The sequence below is a fragment of the Lynx rufus genome, unplaced genomic scaffold (genome assembly GCF_022079265.1).
Source record: "Lynx rufus isolate CCGP_SWC_20201006 ecotype Redwood Valley unplaced genomic scaffold, mLynRuf1.p SCAF_16, whole genome shotgun sequence".
Taxonomy (NCBI): domain Eukaryota; kingdom Metazoa; phylum Chordata; class Mammalia; order Carnivora; family Felidae; genus Lynx; species Lynx rufus.
In genome coordinates, this window is record NW_025814830.1 from 6,055,396 (window position 1) to 6,074,358 (window position 18,963).

The window sequence follows — 18,963 nt, forward strand, 5'->3', positions numbered from 1 at the left end:
GAAAGGCAGGGTTATTTATCCCTTAGCTCCCTTAAGCCCAAGTCAGTAACCTAGATTGGAAGCTCACGTACCAAAGGTTAAGCCAGCTGAGCTAGGCGCGGAGCTGTGATCTGAGCTCAGCTCTGGTAGTCCCCAAAGTCTGTGCTTTTTCCATGACACGAGACCATCAGCCTCTATTCGGGCTGTGCTTTTATTGCTATGGTTAGCAATCAAAACAGACTGGGCAAAAATAATGATTCTAGTTAAAAGTGAACTTCAGGACTACCTAGAGGATATTCTGTTTGAATTAATGAAATGATTTCTAGAACTCTTAAAAGAAGCACACTTATGGGGCGCCTGGGTGGCGCAGTCGGTTAAGCGTCCGACTTCAGCCAGGTCACGATCTCGCGATCCGTGAGTTCGAGCCCCGCGTCGGGCTCTGGGCTGATGGCTCGGAGCCTGGAGCCTGTTTCCGATTCTGTGTCTCCCTCTCTCTCTGCCCCTCCCCCGTTCATGCTCTGTCTCTCTCTGTCCCAAAAATAAATAAACGTTGAAAAAAAAAAAATTAAAAAAAAAAAAAAAAAAAAAAAGAAGCACACTTAGAATAAGTAAATATTCTGGTATAAATCATAGGTCAATAAAGTTGTTAATTAAGGGGCTCCTGATTGACTCAGTCTGTTAAGCGGCTGACTTCAGCTCAGGTCATGATCTCGCAGTCCCTGAGTCCAGCCCCACGTCGGGCTCTGTGCTGACAGCTCAGAGCCTGGAGCCTGCTTTGGATTCTGTGTCTCCCTCTCTCTCTGCTCCTCCCCCGCTCACACTCGCTCTCTCTCTCTCTCTCTCTCTCTCTCTCAAAACTAAACAAAGAAAATTTTTTAAAAAGTAAATAAATGTGACACTATTCCAAAATAAAAAATAAAAAAGTTATTAATCGAAAGTATAAAAATAATAAACAGAAATACAAGCCAGAAGAAGTTCGTATTTTATTGGATACACTGATTATTTAGACTGAGAAAAGATTTTAGCGACAGGCTCGCCAACTTAGTCTTATCATCTTATAAGTGAGGGGACAAAGTCCTAGAGAGGCAAGTTATTTGCCCAAGGTTACAAAGACAGTTGATGGCAAGTGTATTTGGCAGAAGGAAACTTCCCACGTAGGAGCTGGTGCGCTCTGCTGCGTGAATCCAGTGAGGTCAAATTACAGGACACTTTCATAGCTACATGGATGGTTGGGCAGAAAAACTGGAAGAAGGGGCGCCTGGGTGGCTCAGTCAGTTAAAACGTCTGACTTCAGCTTAGGTCATAGTCTCATGGTTTGTGAGTTCAAGCCCCGCACCGGGTTCTCTGCTGTCAACGCAGAGCTCGCTTCGGATCCTGTCCCTCCCTCTCTGCCCCTTCCCTGCTCACGCTCTCTCTCTAAAATAAACACTTTTAAAAAATCCAAAGATTTCTTTGGCTGTAAGATGAAGATGATACACTCATAGAGTCAGGTTCATACCTACAGGCGGAGGGTTCTAAGCTGCTGGCGTAACCAGGTCACAAGGGCCATTTCCCTCTACTTCCAGGACTTTAGTCCAGTAGGCAGCGGAGGGTGTTCATCAAGTACGCATTCTCGGAGAAGCTCCCAGAAGCCAAATTGGCCCTCGAGCTCACTGCACCTGGAGCACTCCCTGTAGCTCCAGTTGCAGCCCTTCTGCAAAGATACAGCAGAGCCCGGAGACCAAGTGAACACATCAGCAGGGATGCGTGTAGGACACCACACACGAAAGGTCAGAACCTGTCATCTGCTGCAGAGAAAAAAGCCCAGGCAAGGTTGTGACGGATCTCCAAAAACAGCCAGGAAGGGCACGGGGTGTGGGGTGAAGGCACCAGCCCCCGAAGAGTCAGGAGACGTGGGTGTGAAACCCACACTACAGCACTAATTTGTTCTACAGTGACGGAGACTCCCTTCCCCTCTCGTGTCACTCACTGCAAGGGTTCTGAGGCTTAGGGAAACTGGTCTGACAATCTGGACTCGCTGGCCAACGATGAGGGTCCTTCACAGCCACGTCTGCCACAGGTGAGGCGGGGAGAGAGAGGAGTGGCAAGCCCACACCTGTCATTCCTGGCCTAGAGGCGATGTGGGCCCGCCTCCTTCTAGAATTCTATGACCGTTACAGAACCGTACATGGGAAAAAGATTAAGATAGTACACTGTATGGTATGTTTCTTACTACAGTAAAAAAGTTTCTATGACTGTTAATTAATGGACATCGTTCAAATCCAAAGCCCTGAACCTTGAAACCGAAAACGTAACTAGTACCACTTAGAAGAGAGAAGTAAACAAACACAGGGGATGTATTACCCAACAAAGTGTCATAGGCAGAAAATTAAAATCCAGTGGGAATAGCGACTCAAGTATGGAATTAAGGGAAACTGAGTCAATCCCAAAACTTCTCTGCAGTTGCAAAGTACTCATGCCAAAAACAAAAACCCCAAAACAAAACCAAAGCCCCCAACTTCACAGACAACGCAGGTCTCTAGGACTTCCTCACTTTGCGTGGAGCCTTTTGCCCGTATACAAGCCTCACAAAAATCCCATGAGGCAAGTGCTATTAACACCCCCAAGGTCAGAGGTGAACTTGAGTGAGCTTCAGGGAATTTAACTCTGTGGCTATCAGCCACCAAAAACAATGACAAAACCAGGACTGAGAAACCAGATCTGTTCTGAACAACCGTGCACCACTGCCTGCCGTAGAGGTCACAGCACTAAAACGACAGCTTCTTCCTCTCGACGCTCTATTCCCCCCGCCCCTTATAACTTCTGACGGTGAAGGCCAGCAGCGCCCGGATTAAATACAGACTTTCCCCCCCACGCTGTTTCCAGGTTCCTAGTTCTGCCTTCCCGCCTCAGTGACGGCCTCCCAAGGGCAGGGATGACTACAGGTCTGGGCCTTCATTGGTCCGTGCCTTTTACAACAGCTGTACGCGGGGACCGGCAGCTGCTTCACACGAGTGTGGCGAGGGTCCCATTAAGTTCCTATCTAGAAGCACTCCGAATGGAGCCGGGCTGCTGCTCTCACGGGTCTCACACGGTATTAGGTGTCAGGGTCCTAGCTCCCTTGTCACCGCCCATCGGCATCCTCTTAGATAAAACACTGAGCCTTTCTAGGTCTCTGTTTCCTCACCTCAAGAGACCAAGCTGGGGAGAACTCCCGCCCTGTCTACCTCACAAGGGTGCTGTGATGAGGAGATGGGAGGAGAAAATACTCTAGAAGCTGCAAAGGGCTAGATCACGTTCTCACCATGGCGCTACCGACACTAGCGGCTGGATAACCTTGTTCATCGGGGGCTGTCCTGCACCATGGATATTTAGCAACATGCCTGCCCTCTCCCCACCCCACCTGCCCCCAGCCCGAGCGACCAAAATCGCCTGGACACTGCTAATGCCCCCTGGCGGGCAAAACTGCCCTCAGCTGAGTATCACCCGATTTTGGTAAGCTCAAATACCAGACGACCGCTTTTATAAGCCGCAGCCAGAACCGCTCAGGCGATACCCCAAGGCTCTGCAAACCAATGGCCACTGTTTGCTGAGGGCTCTCGAAGTGCCAGGCACTGAGTGATCAGCTTCTCCCGATGGCACAGGCCCCAAGCTCATGCTGAACCCTGGAATGGAGAGGGCACTCCCTCGCTTGCTGCTCTGTCCCAGTCCAGGGAAGGAGGTGTCTTCTGAGTCCTAGCAGACTCACGTGCGTAAGACTCATTCCCACCTAACCCACTGGATGATTTCTACACAAACGGATACTAAGTGCTCTGAACTAGTTCTTCCCAACCCCGATCTGGCGAACATCACTGATAATATGGGATAAGCTTTCTTCCTAGCTAATGAAGACATAAACCTTAGCCTCCTCCAACCTTCAGTTTATTAAGAAGTTTTATACAGTTTTACGTATTTCCATTTCAATCTATATACACAGCGCCTGGTTTTGTGTAGCTATCACAAACAGCCACATCTGTCCTGATATGGGGTAGGAGGTGTTCCCGGAGTCTGCGCAGACAACTAGAAGGAAGGCGGTGGGGATGTGGCTCCTTACCCAGCCCTGGAGAAAGGAAGGCTGAAGACCGTCCAAATGCGCCCAAAATTACATTTCTGCAAACTTTACAAATACAAACGACAGGTCGACCTCAGTCTCCCTGAGAATGGGTCAGGGTTACGCAGAGCTCAGTGAGGGGCCTCATCTCCATCCACCTGGATGTTCTCCGGCGGGGGGGGGGGCCACGGAGAACCAGCTTGTGAGGAGCTCGACTTGGGGCAAACACCAAGAAATCCCTTGGACTGTACAGCCAAACCCGCAGCAATCCGAGCACATGGCGCTCATCCGCAAGCTCTGCTCTAAGCCCTCACCTTGAAGGAGAAAGTAATCCGAAGCTGTACGCTTCAGAGCGGCCTTCGCTTTCTCACTGCTCCAGTCCACCTCCAGCGCTTCCTTCACGGAGCAGAAGACCACTTTCTGTTGAAAAAAGGCAGAACTGGTTAGGAAGAAAAAATGTCGGCTTTAAATTACAAGGCAGTAGCTCTTCACCTTCTAGGAGAAATGTGATTATTCAAGGTTTACTGTTTGTTAAAGGAAGCTGAGGACCACTCAAATCCAATAAACATTTATCAAGCACTTACTGTGTGGCTCCTCTGGGCACTGGGGACACAGCAATGAGTGACACATACTCCCTGCACTGAAAGAGGTCAGAGCAAAGCTAAAAGACCCAGTTCCACTCTGGCTCTCCTGAATTCTGTGTTCACACCTCAGACATACCTGCATGAGTAAGCAAGTGTGTGTGCCTAAAAATATTCAAGAAAACATTCTAACAGTCAAAAGAAAAATTAAATAGGTCTCAGTAGAAAAATGATTCGATGATAACGATACCAATAAATACAAGCAAAATACAAAGCAGAAAAACAAATAAGGGTTATGGAACGAAAGCGCCAGGCTGTGGGAATGGAAAGGCATTTGCAAAAGCCCTGTGGTAGAAGGAAGCATGGCTGAAACCTATTATGCTAAATGAAATGATCTTGAAAACTGCCATCACAGAGTTATATTTTAAAATACATATAAACAATTAAATATGAGTAAGAAAGTGGTTTTCCTTTTACTTTCCTAAATCATTCAGTCCAAAAGCCAAGGGCTGGGACTAAGAAAGGGTAGGGAACAGAGTGTGAGTGGAGGGGCTGAGTGGCCTGATAGGGATAGAGCAGAGCAACGTAGGAGGGGCGGCACTGGGAGACTGACTCCCCCCAAGGACTTATGCAACAAGTGAATATATGAGAAACCCAGGGTTCTCACTGTCAGAGAAGACAGTCCTAATTGTGGAAAGGGAAAAAACGAGAGTAAAGCCTGTGGTGGGCTACTGGTGTGAACTCATTTTCAATATATATATAGACAAGAAAGTAAATGTAGATGCAAGCGTGTCTGTGTACACACACAAATACAGTAAAACTTTGGATTGCAAATAAGCTGTTCTGCGAATGTTCCACAAGACAAGCAAACATTTCTAATAAATTTTAACTTGATAAACGAGTGATGTCTTGCAACACGAGTAGTCTGTGCCATTGAAAGTCACATGATCACAGCTGAGCCAATGGTTCTTTGAATTTGCTTTGATATACAAGTGCTTTGGATTACAACTATGTTTCTGGAATTAATCATGTTCACAAACCAAGGTTTGACAGAGCTATGTCCATGGACAAGGTATCAAAGCGACGATGCCCTGACAGCAGTGAGAACATGTAATAGCCAGATGGTTTCTAACCCCCACCAGAGAAATAGTTCTCTTTGGAAACATGGCTGATTTTGAAGCTGGGGCAGAGCCCATGTACTACTGTGCCTAGAATAAGGAAGCGCACAAAGAATGACGGGGAGGTATCGAGAGGAAACAGGAGCCAACATAAATAAACTTAAATAAACTAGAATTCATTAGTCATAAATCTAAAATTAACTATTACTGTGACCCCCACACCCCTGCGAACATGGCACTATGAGCGGCACGGAGCACATGGCCTTCCGCTTTCGCACCCTCGGTGCCCTCCACACCCTGCCTGCCGTGACCCTGGGGGCTGAGGGTGGGCATGGGCTCTGCTCCACTCTCCCTGCGTAAGCTCAGACAAACACGAATGGTATTTGAAAACAAGAGAAAACGGTATTTGAACAGTGGGAATCAGCAATTTTGCACAGAACTGTAGTCTAACTGAAGCTGGGACAAAATCGAACACATAAGATGAGTTTGGTGCTTTGGAAAATGTGAAAGCTGCTAGTGATGTCTACTCCCCTCTATCATAAGTAACTGAAATTAATGAAGCTCTTGCAGAAAACCCAGGACTTGTCAACAAACCTTCTTATGAGGATGGTTGGCTGATCAAGATAACATTCAAGAATCCTTCAGAACTGCATGAATTAGCGAGTGAAGAAGCATATGAGAAATACATAAAATCTGAGGAATAAAAATGGAACCCCTAAATTGACTAGCATGAAACAAAAATAAAATAAAAGCAATTAACAAAGTTTGATGAAGAATACGGTACTCACGTATTTTCAAAATACCTCTCTGAAAATTACATATTATTGCACAGGGCAGAGAGGAATTGTTTTCAAAGGAGAAATCTACCTTGAATAATCCTACTCTGAAATCAAAGTTAACACTGCCAGTAAAGGAGCATGTGGAAGCCAGCACCAGACCACAGGATGGGATGAGAGGCACCCACACTCTGGTGTGTCTGCCCAAGGTGTGCAGCTAGAATCTAATCATGAGAGAACATCAGACAAAGCCAAACTAAAGCACATTTTAAATTTTTACAAAATAACTGCCTTGTGATCTTCAAAAGCATCATGAAAATCCAGATAAATGCATGATCCTGAACTGGATCCTTCTGTCATTAAGGACATTATTGGAACAACTGTTAACAGCTGAAATGGGTCTGCGGTAGATGGTAGTGATGTATTCATTTGAATTTTCTGATTTTGAAGTTTGGTTTGATTTCTCTATGGAGAATGCCTTGTTTGAGAAAATGCAAACTGAAGTATTTCAGAGTGATGGATGGACCCCTTCCTTATTCTCAAATCGTTCAGAAAAAAATGGTTCTCAGTACTAACTACTATTATAAAGTTTGAGATGGTATGTGCATATACAAGTAATTTCAAACTTCCAGAGATATAGGTCTCTTTTTCTCCTTCCTTTTCTCACTACATATACACACCACACCCCAGATATTTAAAACAGAAAAGAGACACAGCATAATTTAGAAGGCTAAGTGAACCAAGATCTAACTGCTCCCAGGCAGTTGCACGGTCTGCTAAGGATCAAAATGGAATTGACAGATGAAAGTTCAAATAGCTAGTGAAGATGAAACAGTCAGGTTTTTAAAAATGTTTTTTTAATGTTTATTTTTGAGAGAGAGAGCTAGAGAGAGCATGTACAAGGTGGGGGGGGCGGGGGGAGGATCCAAGGCATCTGTGCTGACAGCAGAGAGCCTGATGAAGGGCTCTAACTCATGAATCGCGAGATCATGACCTGATCCAAAGTCAGAGACGAAGTCAAAGGCTCACTGACTGAGCCACCCAGGCACCCCTGAAACAGTCCGTTTTTAAGGTGGCTTTCTGCTTCCCCCATAAATACTCCTTTGGGGTTTAAACCCACCGTAAAAGTTAGTATACAAATATTTGTCCTGACCTCAAACCTTTTGGTCAGTGGGTCTGTTTGACCTCAAAAGTCAAGTCAAATAATCAGCTGACTGACATTTATTGCCTGATACAGACTGCCAGATCCTTCCTAAGTCTTACAAAACGATAAAGCCAGCCGCAGTCTGGGAACACCATCACAATGATGACATAAACTCTCACTAGCTTTCATAAACTACCTAGATTTTAATTCGGAATTTTTGTAGTTTACTTGGCTAAGAATTCACTAATTTGTTAGGTCACACTATGACAAACAAGGAAAAAAAAAACTGAGTCTTAGTCCCAGGCAGGCCTACCTTTAAAACTTTCAGGGCCCAGGTTTTGTAAAAGTACAAACGGAGGGGGCACCTGGGTGGCTCAGTCGGTTGAGCATCCGACTTCGGCTCAGGTCATGATCTCACAGTTCGTGGGTTCGAGCCCCGCATCAGGCTCTGTGCTGACTGCTTGCTCAGGGCCTGGAGCCTGCTTCAGATTCTGTGTCTCCTTCTTTCTCTGCCCCTCCCCCGCTCACGCTTTGTCTCACTCTGTTTCTCAAAAATAAATGTAAAGGGGCGCCTGGGTGGCTCAGTCGGCTAAGCGTCCGACTTCGGCTCAGGTCATGATCTCGCAGTCCGTGAGTTCGAGCCCCGCGTCGGGCTCTGTGCTGACTACTCAGAGCCTGGAGCCTGTTTCAGATTCTGTGTCTCCCTCTCTCTCTGACCCTCCCCCCCCGTTCATGCTCTGTCTCTGTCTCAAAAATAAATAAACGTTAAAAAAAAAATTTTTTTAAATAAAAATAAAGTCTCTGAGCTTTAATTTCTATAAAAAAAATAAATAAATGTAAAAAAAAAAAAAGTACAAATGGAAACCCGTATCACAACTACATATTTAGGTATACGTCACACTAACAATTAAAAAAATAAAGTATACTGTATTCTCCTGCCTTGACAGATATACGTTCTTCATTACCACCTGGAAGACAGGGTTCAAATGCGGAATCCTCACACTCCTGGACGTTCTATGTCAGAATGAGATGCACTAGAAAGCTGGTCCTCACCCCCTCCACCCCCTTTCTTCCCACCTCTGGCTCTGTCCCACAAGGCAAGAGGCTGTGCAACTTGGGTGTGGCCACCCAGGCCACTCTTCTTGACTAAAACACCTGCCCTTCAGGCCTAGATATGTGGACATTGTTGCAAAGTTTGCACTCCAAAGGCAGATCAGGGAAGAAGCTCACCAAAGCCTGGGAAGTAAGCCTGGGACTGTTTGGCAGGAGATTCCAGGGGTCCCAAGTATCCACAAGGGAGTCCAGGACAGAGGGGTGGGGGGATGGACTCCAGATGGACATTATCTCCTTAATCCCATGGAATTCTCACTCTGCTAGGGGAACGGCTGGTAGGAGGCCAGGGTGGGACCTTCTAGAGTACTAGGGCCAGGGACAGAGGCCCTCTTTCCTCCCCAAGTCTAAGGGCAGAACTACTCACAATGTTGCTAGTAACTTGTGAACTCAGACAAATGAATTTACCTCTCAGGCCTGTCTGTGGCAGACAACTTTTAGGGGGGTGTCCTGGTATTTGGGGAGGCGGGCCCTACTAGCCTCATCTGATATGTGTACCAGCCCTCCAGCCACAAGTGACAGGGCCAAAGGTAGGTACACGGCCCAAGTCACACCAACCAGATTCTTTATTCTGGGAATCAAGAATCTGAAAGTTAATAACAGAGGCATGTGAAGGGCAGGCAGGACTCTTTATAGAAAAGCTAAATTCCTACATCCTCCAAGTCTCCCCATCTGGCCTGGTCTTTCCCCTTCTCAGGTCACAGTAGTTCTAATGCCTCTTGTGCTACTCCAGGCTGCCTCTAACATAATGTCCCATTTTTTGGTTCAAACTGTTCAAAGTCTACTACCACTGGGGCGCCTGGCTGGCTCAGTCGGCAGAGTGTGCAACTCTTGATCTCAGGGTTGTAAGTACAAGCCCCACGTTGCAGGTAGAGATTACTTAAAAATAAAATCTTAAAACACACACACACACACACACACACAGTCTACCACTGTCATTTGTAACAATTAAAAATAAAAAAAAACAGGAGTGCATGGCTGGCTCAGCTAGTAGAGCATACAACTCCTGATCTAGAGGTCATGAGTTCGAGCCCCATGTTGGGTATGGAGATTACTTTAGAAAACCAAACGAAACCAAACGTAACCATGTCACCTAATCTATACTACAACAAATGCAAACGGTGGTACCCATCTTACGCACCTGACACTGGATTTACAATGTGAAAAACATGCTTAATGGCACCTACAGAGAAAGAACAGTCTTTCAGATGAAGCACCCAGCAGTGCCTGCCAGGTAGCGGCAAAACTACTTGAATGAACACACTGTAACAGGTAACTTTCACATCTCACTCACCCCTCCGACTTCTCCATGCCCTCAGCTCATGGATCTCTCTGGGTAGAATGCCTGACTCACTTCCCTCCACTATCCATTTCTTTTCCGGACAATTCTGAGTCTTAAAGATCTCAATTTGATAGTCTAGTTAAGGCGAAGCCCTCTTATTCCTCTCCTCAGATGGGTATCAGCTTCCTGAGGCAGGGACCAGTGAAAGGCACAGCCCTGCATAGAACAGACTGTCAATAAAAATCTGCGAGCTGATAGGATCCAACCTGCTTTTCATTTGCCAAAAAGCCCAACAGTAAATATAAAAGATGAACTCTCCCACACGGTTGGACAGACGTCAAATTGTAGGGCTGTGCTGAGCCCCTCCAAACAGCGGGCAAGTACAAATACATCAACGCAACAGGAGCAGGTTTAACACTCCGAGGCAAGATGAAATCAGCAAACCAATACAGCCTCTTAAAACCACACTCTCCAAAGCAGACTATCCACTCCTGTGCTTACAGAAAATACGTTGAGCAAAAAAACAAAAAAAGCAAAGACGATACACATGTAAGTCATGTGTATATAAGATCACTATGTATTTCTCATATGTGTTTATGTGTGTTAATTAGAAATCCAATTGTATCACATACTGGAGTAGAAGGAATACTGAAAGGAATGTGTAATTATTGGGGAGCAAGGTTCATGTTTTCTCAACTTGTTCTGTATCTTCCAATTTTGGGACTGTAAACGTATCTTACTTTAAGAAGCAGCCTGAACATCTATAATAAGGGATACAGCTCTGGCTGTAAAGCTAAATGTAAATCTATGAAATGACTTTGAAAACTACAGATTTCTAGGCTGGATTTCCACACCTACTCGTGGGAGTCTATAGTTTTCAAAAACATTCTAACAAATGACAACCGCCATCCAAGACAAAGCTGTCACACTCAGCAGAGTGGCAAAAGAGCCTGAAGTTACCAAATGTTACCATTACATACTGCTGATTCTGGAATGTGAATTGATAAAACTACTTGCAAGTAATTTAGCAGGTCTGGTAAAGTTGAAGCTGCACATACCCTAATTTCCCTCCTAAGTATACGCCCCAGAAAAATCACATATTTACCCAAGGAGATTATCTCCTCCCTCTCTCTCTCTCTCTCTCTCTCTCTCTCTCTCTCTCTCTCTCCCCTCCTTCCCCTGCCCTCAACTGCGGCACCATTTGTAACAGAAAAAAATTACACACCCACATGCCCATCAATAGAAAAATGGATAAATAAATAGTAATATATTCACACAACAAACACTCTACAGCAAAAAAACAAAAAACAAAACAAAATAAGAAAAAACGTCCTGCGTTGCTGTCCAAGATTACTCACTATCATGATGAAAATGTTCTGTATCTGTGCTTTGCGATACAGATGCCATAGCCACATGTGTTTGGTGAGCATTTGAAATGTGGCTAGGGAGACTGAACTAAATTTTTAAATTTTATTTTAGTCCATTTTAATTTAAATAGCCATACGTGGCTAGTGGCTACCATAATGGAAAGCAAAGTCCTAGAACTGCGTGCAAACACAGATGGCCTCACAAACATAAGGCTGCTCTTAAAAAGCAGGTGGCAGCATGCATACAATATTAAACTGATTGGTAAGAAGTTAGAAAGCATACCAAACAATTCTATACTGCTTGGAAATACATATGTAGCAAGAAGAAATGGGTGGGAATGAGAACCACAATTGAGGACAGTGGTTACTTACGTTGGGGAGGGAGAGCCAGGGGGTCAGGGGGCCCTGACCAAGCTGGTCAAGTTGAGTGCTTGAAATCAGGTGGTAACTACATGGTAGTTAGCTCTATCATTCTTAATTTATACCTGCATCACATTCCAGCGTTAGATTTACAAACATGGGTTAAGATGCCGCATCAAGCAGGGCTATAACCGCCCCTCCCCCTTCCGGTACTTTCGAAAATCCACACAAACGTACCAGCCCTGGAGAGAAGACAGAGAAGGAACATGCAGACTGGCACAACAGGACAGGAAATGTTTTGATTTTTAAGTTGGACAGTGTTTTATTGTCATGTTCTGTAATCTGTATTGATGTATTATTTTGGGGTATCAAGTGTCACAATAAAAAGACTGGATTGTGATGTGATGCTGGGACAGACCCCCCCCCCCCCCCGCAAGGCAGCAGCAGCACCCACACCGCACCGGCCACCACACACACAGAACCGTCCTACGTGGGAAACCTATCAGCACTCCACCCAGCCCTGCAATCTGCACCCTGCATCTCCTGCCCCGGGCCCCCAAACCAGGTGATTCTGACAATTAGCACAGTATTGAACACCTCTGGCCTAAAGGTCTTGGTCTAGGCAACCCCATGAACTTACTTCTAAATATTCCTGGCCAAGCCCCCCTGTTCTCTTTAGAACTGTGTTCTCTCAGCCCAGCTCAGATAACCTAAACCATTATAACCAATGTATTAGGAAGTTAATACATTCGGTTTGTCACAAAGAAAATCGATTCGGAAATTCTTTTTTAAAATCACGATCTTGGGGCGCCTGGGTGGCTCAGTTGGTTGAGCTTCCGACTTTGGCTCAGGTTGTGATCTTGTGGTTTGTGGGTTCGAGCCCCACGCTGGGCTGCTGCTGCTGTCAGCGCAGAGCCCACTTCAGATACTCTGTCCCCCTCTCTCTGTCCCTGCCTTGCTCACACTCTCTCCCCCCCCCCAAAAAAATAAATAATAGTAATAATAAAATAAAATAAAATGACAATGATCTCCTCCAAAGCCAACACACTATGTCACAGGAGCAGCCACATCACACTGAACAAACATTTCCCGGGTAGGACCGTGCCCGGGGCTACACTAGGAACACGGTGGCGAACAGATCCGCCCTGCCCTACAGGGCTTGGACTCTAGTGGGAGAGACCCTAACAAGTCCCTCGTTGTGCCAAACCCAGATGCCACCTAAAAGAGGAAGGCTGAAACCAGTCTGTCCCTGGAATGTTCCCTTCAGGACGGGGGTGAGAGGAGATGAATTGTCCATAAACTGCTCAGAAAGGGGGATCAAAATAACGAATCACTACTCAACTGTGGAATTTCACAACTGATTCATGACAAGAGTATTAACAGGGCCCAAATTAGTCCCCTACTATTTCAGAAACAGAGGTGAAATTAAATCTGTATTTCTTAGCATGTCCCAAACAAATCCTACTTTATCTTTAATTTTTAAAGAGCTGTTATGGAGAGCAACCACCACCGGGCATCTACTGGTGTCTGGCAGCACCTAACAATAAAGGAGACCTTTCACCCTAAAGGTTTTTCCAGAAAGGTCCCAAGTTTTGCATATTTTATCCCATCATCCCCATAAAACTTCAAATTATCCTAGAAACTCCAAGAGGATTCACCTTTTAAGTCACAGGGCAAGCCAGTGCCCTCAGCCCCTGTGCCCCCCTCCAAATCGGTCCCATCGATCTCGGGCAGGTCAAGGAACTTCTCTTAGTGACCGCTGTACGTGGAGACGACAGGACTGGAGGTGCTTCCCTGCACCCAACAGAGGCCCTGCACACAGTAGGCATTTTACAACTCACAGATGCACAAAGAGCTGGCTGTTTGGGGGTGAGGGAAGCCAGACTCATCCTGTTCCTACATCTGTGCTTTCTGTCGGTCCTATCTCCTGTGACTAAATGCCCGTCCCGGCTTCGGTGCTTGGCCAACTGTCCTTCGTGTGCCGCCTCTAACAACTCTTCCTCTGGGAAACCTTTCTAGACAGTTCTCTATCACAAAACTACTGCTCTCTCCTTATCTATCGTGCACTGATGATGTCTCCCCATCAGGCTCGTGCCCAAGACCTGATTCTGATGAAGTCTGTCTCCTACCTTTTCCTGGGCACCAAAGGAAGCAAACCACTGAGCACCTACCTCTGGGCTATGCGTTTTCCCACTGTTGTATTTATCATGATGACACATGTGTTAGAAAGGCCCAATATCCTCCGAAGCGGTGTGAAAACCACAAGCTCTATTTTTCCTCTTTGTTTTTTAAGCGTTTCTAATTTAGGAGCACAATGTGTACCTTGAAGCAAACGTGGCTATACAACATTTGGTTGAACCTAAGGAGGGGGGGGAGGGAACCCTAACCAGAAACCTTTCGCAGGAAACAGGAAGTGGTTGCCTCCCCGCCCCCATCCTGCACTTTGAGCATAACCCAACTACTTATTCTGTACAATTTAGGCAAAAGGGCATAACCTCAATCAAGGAATTTTTGAGTTGGAAGACAACTTCGAGATCACGGACCGGACTCTGCCCAAACTGCGGTGGCGAAGCGGCAGCCCCACCGGTCAGAGCCGGTCCTTCCACGGCGCTCTCGGAGGGCTCGGTGAGGTGGCACAAAGGCAAGGTTCGGAATCCCAGGGACCCAGGGACCGTAGTGAGGAATGCACCGCATGCCTCACAACCTTCAGGGCTCGGGGCTGGAATCCAGGCCTGCATTGTCCAAGTGAAACAGCTGACTAACAATGTCAGCTGGGGAATATTTTGATACCTTCAGATTCGGCCCCTGTGGGAAGAGGCTGCACGAGGAGCCCTGTGACTGAAGAGCCCTAAGAATGGTACGCGAAGGCCACCGGGGGCCTACCAGGGCCGCCCGCATTCTCCTCATAGCTCGCTAAAGTGGCCCCCCGAAGGGGTTTCCAGATCTGCCCCAGTGGGCACCACCAGTACTGACTCAAGGGAAACTTCCAGCTGTGAAGGGCTAACAAAGCTGGCCGCTCTCCCCATTTGAATGTAAAAGACCCGCCTCAATCAGGGAAGGCCTTTAGGCCATAAAACCCTTCACACCAAGGCCAAGTGTCACACTTGTAAGAGGGTGTGATTTATGAATTGACAGCACCCACAAAGCTCCTTTTGTGCTCCTCCGTTAGTTAACAATTTATCTCCCCCCACCGAACTCACGGCGCTATTCAGATAGAGCTCGACTGGGCCTCAGAAAGAAAGAAAAGAGGGAAGAAAGAAAAGGACCCAAGTTTTGGCCAAAACACCAATGTTCACTCTGGATAATTACCGGTCCTGTGAATAGACACCAAAATTAGGGCTTAATAATTCCTCTGTATCACACTCCCAGCAGCAAACTCTTCCAACACAAACATACAGAGCAAGAAGACGAAAATCTCCAGCGCAGCCCTGCGGGAAACTCAACAGAGTTCCACTTCTGTGGTTTCTGCAGTCTCTCTTGTGGTTTCTGCACTCTCAGAATCCCCCCCGTTAGAGCAATTTTAACTCGAAGCTCCGACCAGCTGTTTTTCTTTCTCAACATTTCAAACTACAAAGCAAAGAGTAAATATGGGCTCGGTCAAGTCTTTCCTCGGTTCCACAAAACCAATCCCGGCCCCTTCTGTCTGGTCTCCCCCATCGCATGACTCCCTTCTCAGATTCCAACACTAGCTGCCGAGATCATCTCCTTCCAAGTCCCCGCCACTCCTCTCTCTGTAAAATGAATTTAAATTACTGCGCGAACCAGGCTGAAAACAAAAAAATACACACCGGATAGTAACACTTGTCAACACGGAGGCCTTTATTCTTAAAAGGTAATCTGGTGGAAAGACGACCCCAAACATTTCATCGTAAAGAAGCAAAGCATATGCAATTCAAGCTTAAACTGTCTTCCTGCCCGCTTAGGTAGGACCTTCCTAAATTCTCTAACTATCCCCCCAAGATTTATTTTATGCAAAAGGGATGGCCTTTGCTCAAGAACAGTGGTTCTCATACTGCTCCAGATACTAGAAGCCCAAATCGGCCCACACACCACGTCAATCCTGCAGGCATGTTTTCTTTTGTCTCCATGGGGTGAAGGAACAGCATTCAAACCAAGGTGAACAGACTGGTGGTGTTTAAAAGTTTGGGACAGAGCCTATAAAAAACACATCTCCAATTCTGTTAAAAATTCATACCCTGCATCACTGGGTCCCTACTCGTCTTCATGGCAAGAGCTGGCTGCCACTAAGCAGCAGTCATCCCCTTTAAGTGGGACGAGCACTGGCCCGGCTTGTCCAGACCCCACCTCCCCCTTCAAGACTACACGCGTGCTTCCCCTGCTTGCAGATGTAATTGCCCGTCCCCTACAAGGCTCCAAAGTTTCTGATCTTTGACCCCTTCACAGTACACATACCTTTTTGACCATAGTTGTTTCAGATGAATCAAGTTTTGCCCTCTTGGTATCAGGTCCATCTTCTACTCCTTGGCTAACTTTGGCAACTTTGGTTTTCTCCCTAGAGGGTGACAAAGCGAGGGAACGGAGTTTACTCTCTGAATCATGCCATTAGAACAAAAAGAGCATCATCAGCTCACCGAATAGGATGGTAATTAAGAGCAAAAGCTTTGGAGTCAGGCAGATCTGGGTGGATTCAAATCCGAGGGTGGCCAATGATTATCTGATAAGTAAGTTACCTACCACGTGGGAATAACAATCCCTGACAGAATTACTGTAAGACGAGAAATAACAGGGGCGCCTGGCTGGCTTGGTCAGTTGAGTGTCCAACTCTTGGTCTTAGCTCAGATCATGATCTCACGGTCCGTGGGATAGAGCCCCGCGTCGGGCTCTGTACTGACAGACAGCATGGAACATGTTTGGGATTCTCTCTCTTTGCCCCTCCCCTGCTTGTGCACTTTCTCTCTCAAAATAAATAAATAAACTTAAAAAAAGACAATAATAAATTGCTTAGCACACCTGCCTAGCATATAGCAAGCTCTCAATAAGCTTTATAAATTTCACTTGAATCATGAAATAAAAGCCAAACTTAATTCCTCCCCTCTGCCATGGGGAACTCACATTAAGATAACCTGGGCTGTTTTCTCTACTGTGACTTCTCTATTTCTAGTATGCCAAGAGAACTAGAGCTCCTGAAAACCATAAAATGCCAAAGTTATGAGGAATCTCGAACATGTCTGCCCTTCCCTCATTTTGATTTTTACAGACAAGAAATTTGCAGACCAGGGACACATGGGGGGCTCAATTGGTTGAGCGTCCAGCTCTTGATTTCAGCTCAGGTCATGATCCCAAGGTCATGGGATTGAGCCCTGCACTGGGCTCCACATGGAGCATGGAGCCAGCTTAAGATTCATTTTCTCTCTCTCTCTCTCCACCCCTCTCTTCGGCTCGTGCTCTCTCTAAAATAAATAAATTTTTTTAAACTGAAAGAAAGAAAGAAAAAAAGAAAGAAAGAAAGAAAGAAAGAAAGAAAGGAAGGAAGGATGAAAGGAAAAAGACTTGCAGACCAGAGAAATTTCAGTGATTTGCCTAAGAAGCTGAACAAAAGAGGGGTGCCTGGGTGGCTCAGTCAGTTAAGCGTCTGACTTCAGCTCAGGTCATGATCTCGCAGCTTATGACTTCGAGCCCTGCATTGGGCTCTGTGCTGACAGCTCAGAGCCTAGAGCCTGCTTCAGATTCTGTGTCTCCTCCTCTCTCTGCCCCTCCCATGTCATGCTCTGTCTCTGTCTCTGTCTCTGAATAATAAATAAACGTTAAAAAAAGCTTTTTTTAAAAGAAGCTGAACAAAAGAAGGCAATTCTTTTTTTTTTTTTAACGCTTATTTATTTTTGAGACAGAGAGAGACAGAGCATGAACAGGGGAGGAGCAGAGAGAGAGGGAGACACAGAATCCGAAACAGGCTCCAGGCTCTGAGCTGTCAATACAGAGCCTGACTCGGGGCTCGAACTCACAGACCGTGAGATCATGCCCTGAGCCGAAGTCGGACGCTTAACCGACCAAGCCACCCAGGCGCCCCAGAAGGCAATTCTTGATTCTTGGTAGGAAGCTTCACCTACCACACAGGGTGTCTTTTTACCTCTTATTAGCAAGGGACATACAAGAAACAACAGCCAAAAACCCACCACAGAGTTTTACAATACGGGTATCATCTGCCATCTCTCATCTAGAAGCTGCAAGTTCAAACCACTGCAGGTCCCATCATGTGAGAATCCCCACGGTCTGCAACCTTGATATTCAAAACGAGAGGATGAGGTGTGTTTGTTACACCAAAGCAGTGTCTGGACTTTGGAGCTTTTCCCAGGTAGACTGGGTGAGTGTGCCTCCAGAGTTACCCATCTGACTACTCTGTACTCACTTTACTACCAACCTGAAAACACAGAAGCCAAAACTGAGAAAGGCAATCCAAGCAAGCCTCCCCTATACAGGAGGTGTGTGGTTTCGCCAACTGAAGTCCAGGCCCATCAAATACCCACAATGGTGTACTTTGATTCCTAAAGAACTCTGCTTTATTTAGGATTTAGATCAGAACATTATTTTGGAAGACGGGGCTGCATCTCCTACGATTCTGAACACACAACCTATACAATCCGTGAGCTGAAAATGAAATGGTTTCTGAATATTCTAAGAACACTTTCCTTAGATGGGTTGTTCCCCACCAATGAGTAAAACTGTATTTTTCTGAAAATGTTACGTTCTCCCCTCCTCTCCCAAAACTTACTCTACGAATTCATGCTCTCCAAGATTGGCAAATGTGTATCCATGGTAGCCAAAAACATCTCCTGTAAAAAACTTGATGCTATTTTTGTGACAGATCTGGTCAACTTTAACTATGACATCCCTGGAGCAGCAAGTCAGACAAACCTGCAGAAAGAAAAAATTCGCTGGGTGTGAGTTTTGCAAACTGTGAATCACTGCCCTGATGTCTAAATAAATCTTAATGAACAGTCTCTCTGGGCATGTCTAAAGCCAGTTTTGAACTGGTATAACAGGTTCTTTGGATCCTATGGTTAGAAGACAAAAGACAAGTTGCAGGTTTCAGGAGAAATATAAATTGCAAGACCTCTACTTTCAGCAATCAAAACAAAATGGGTTTGGCTAGAAAGTAAAAGCTATTCAATGAATTTATTTCCTCTATTCTGTAAACATAAACAAACCACATCTCACA

At 45.9% G+C, this 18,963-nt stretch overlaps 1 protein-coding gene across 2 annotated transcripts in view; it reads right to left on the reverse strand.

Moving 5' to 3' along the window:
- SAE1 (SUMO1 activating enzyme subunit 1) overlaps nt 1-18,963 on the reverse strand; it is a 74,143-nt gene that overhangs the window by 34,652 nt on the left and 20,528 nt on the right. For both annotated transcript variants that reach the window (XM_047077773.1, XM_047077772.1), the window contains exons 4-6: nt 18,517-18,659; nt 16,200-16,299; nt 4,363-4,468 (exon numbers count right to left, since the gene is read on the reverse strand). In XM_047077773.1, coding sequence (XP_046933729.1) covers nt 4,363-4,468; nt 16,200-16,299; nt 18,517-18,659 — 349 coding nt within the window. The remainder of the gene's footprint in view (nt 1-4,362; nt 4,469-16,199; nt 16,300-18,516; nt 18,660-18,963) is intronic.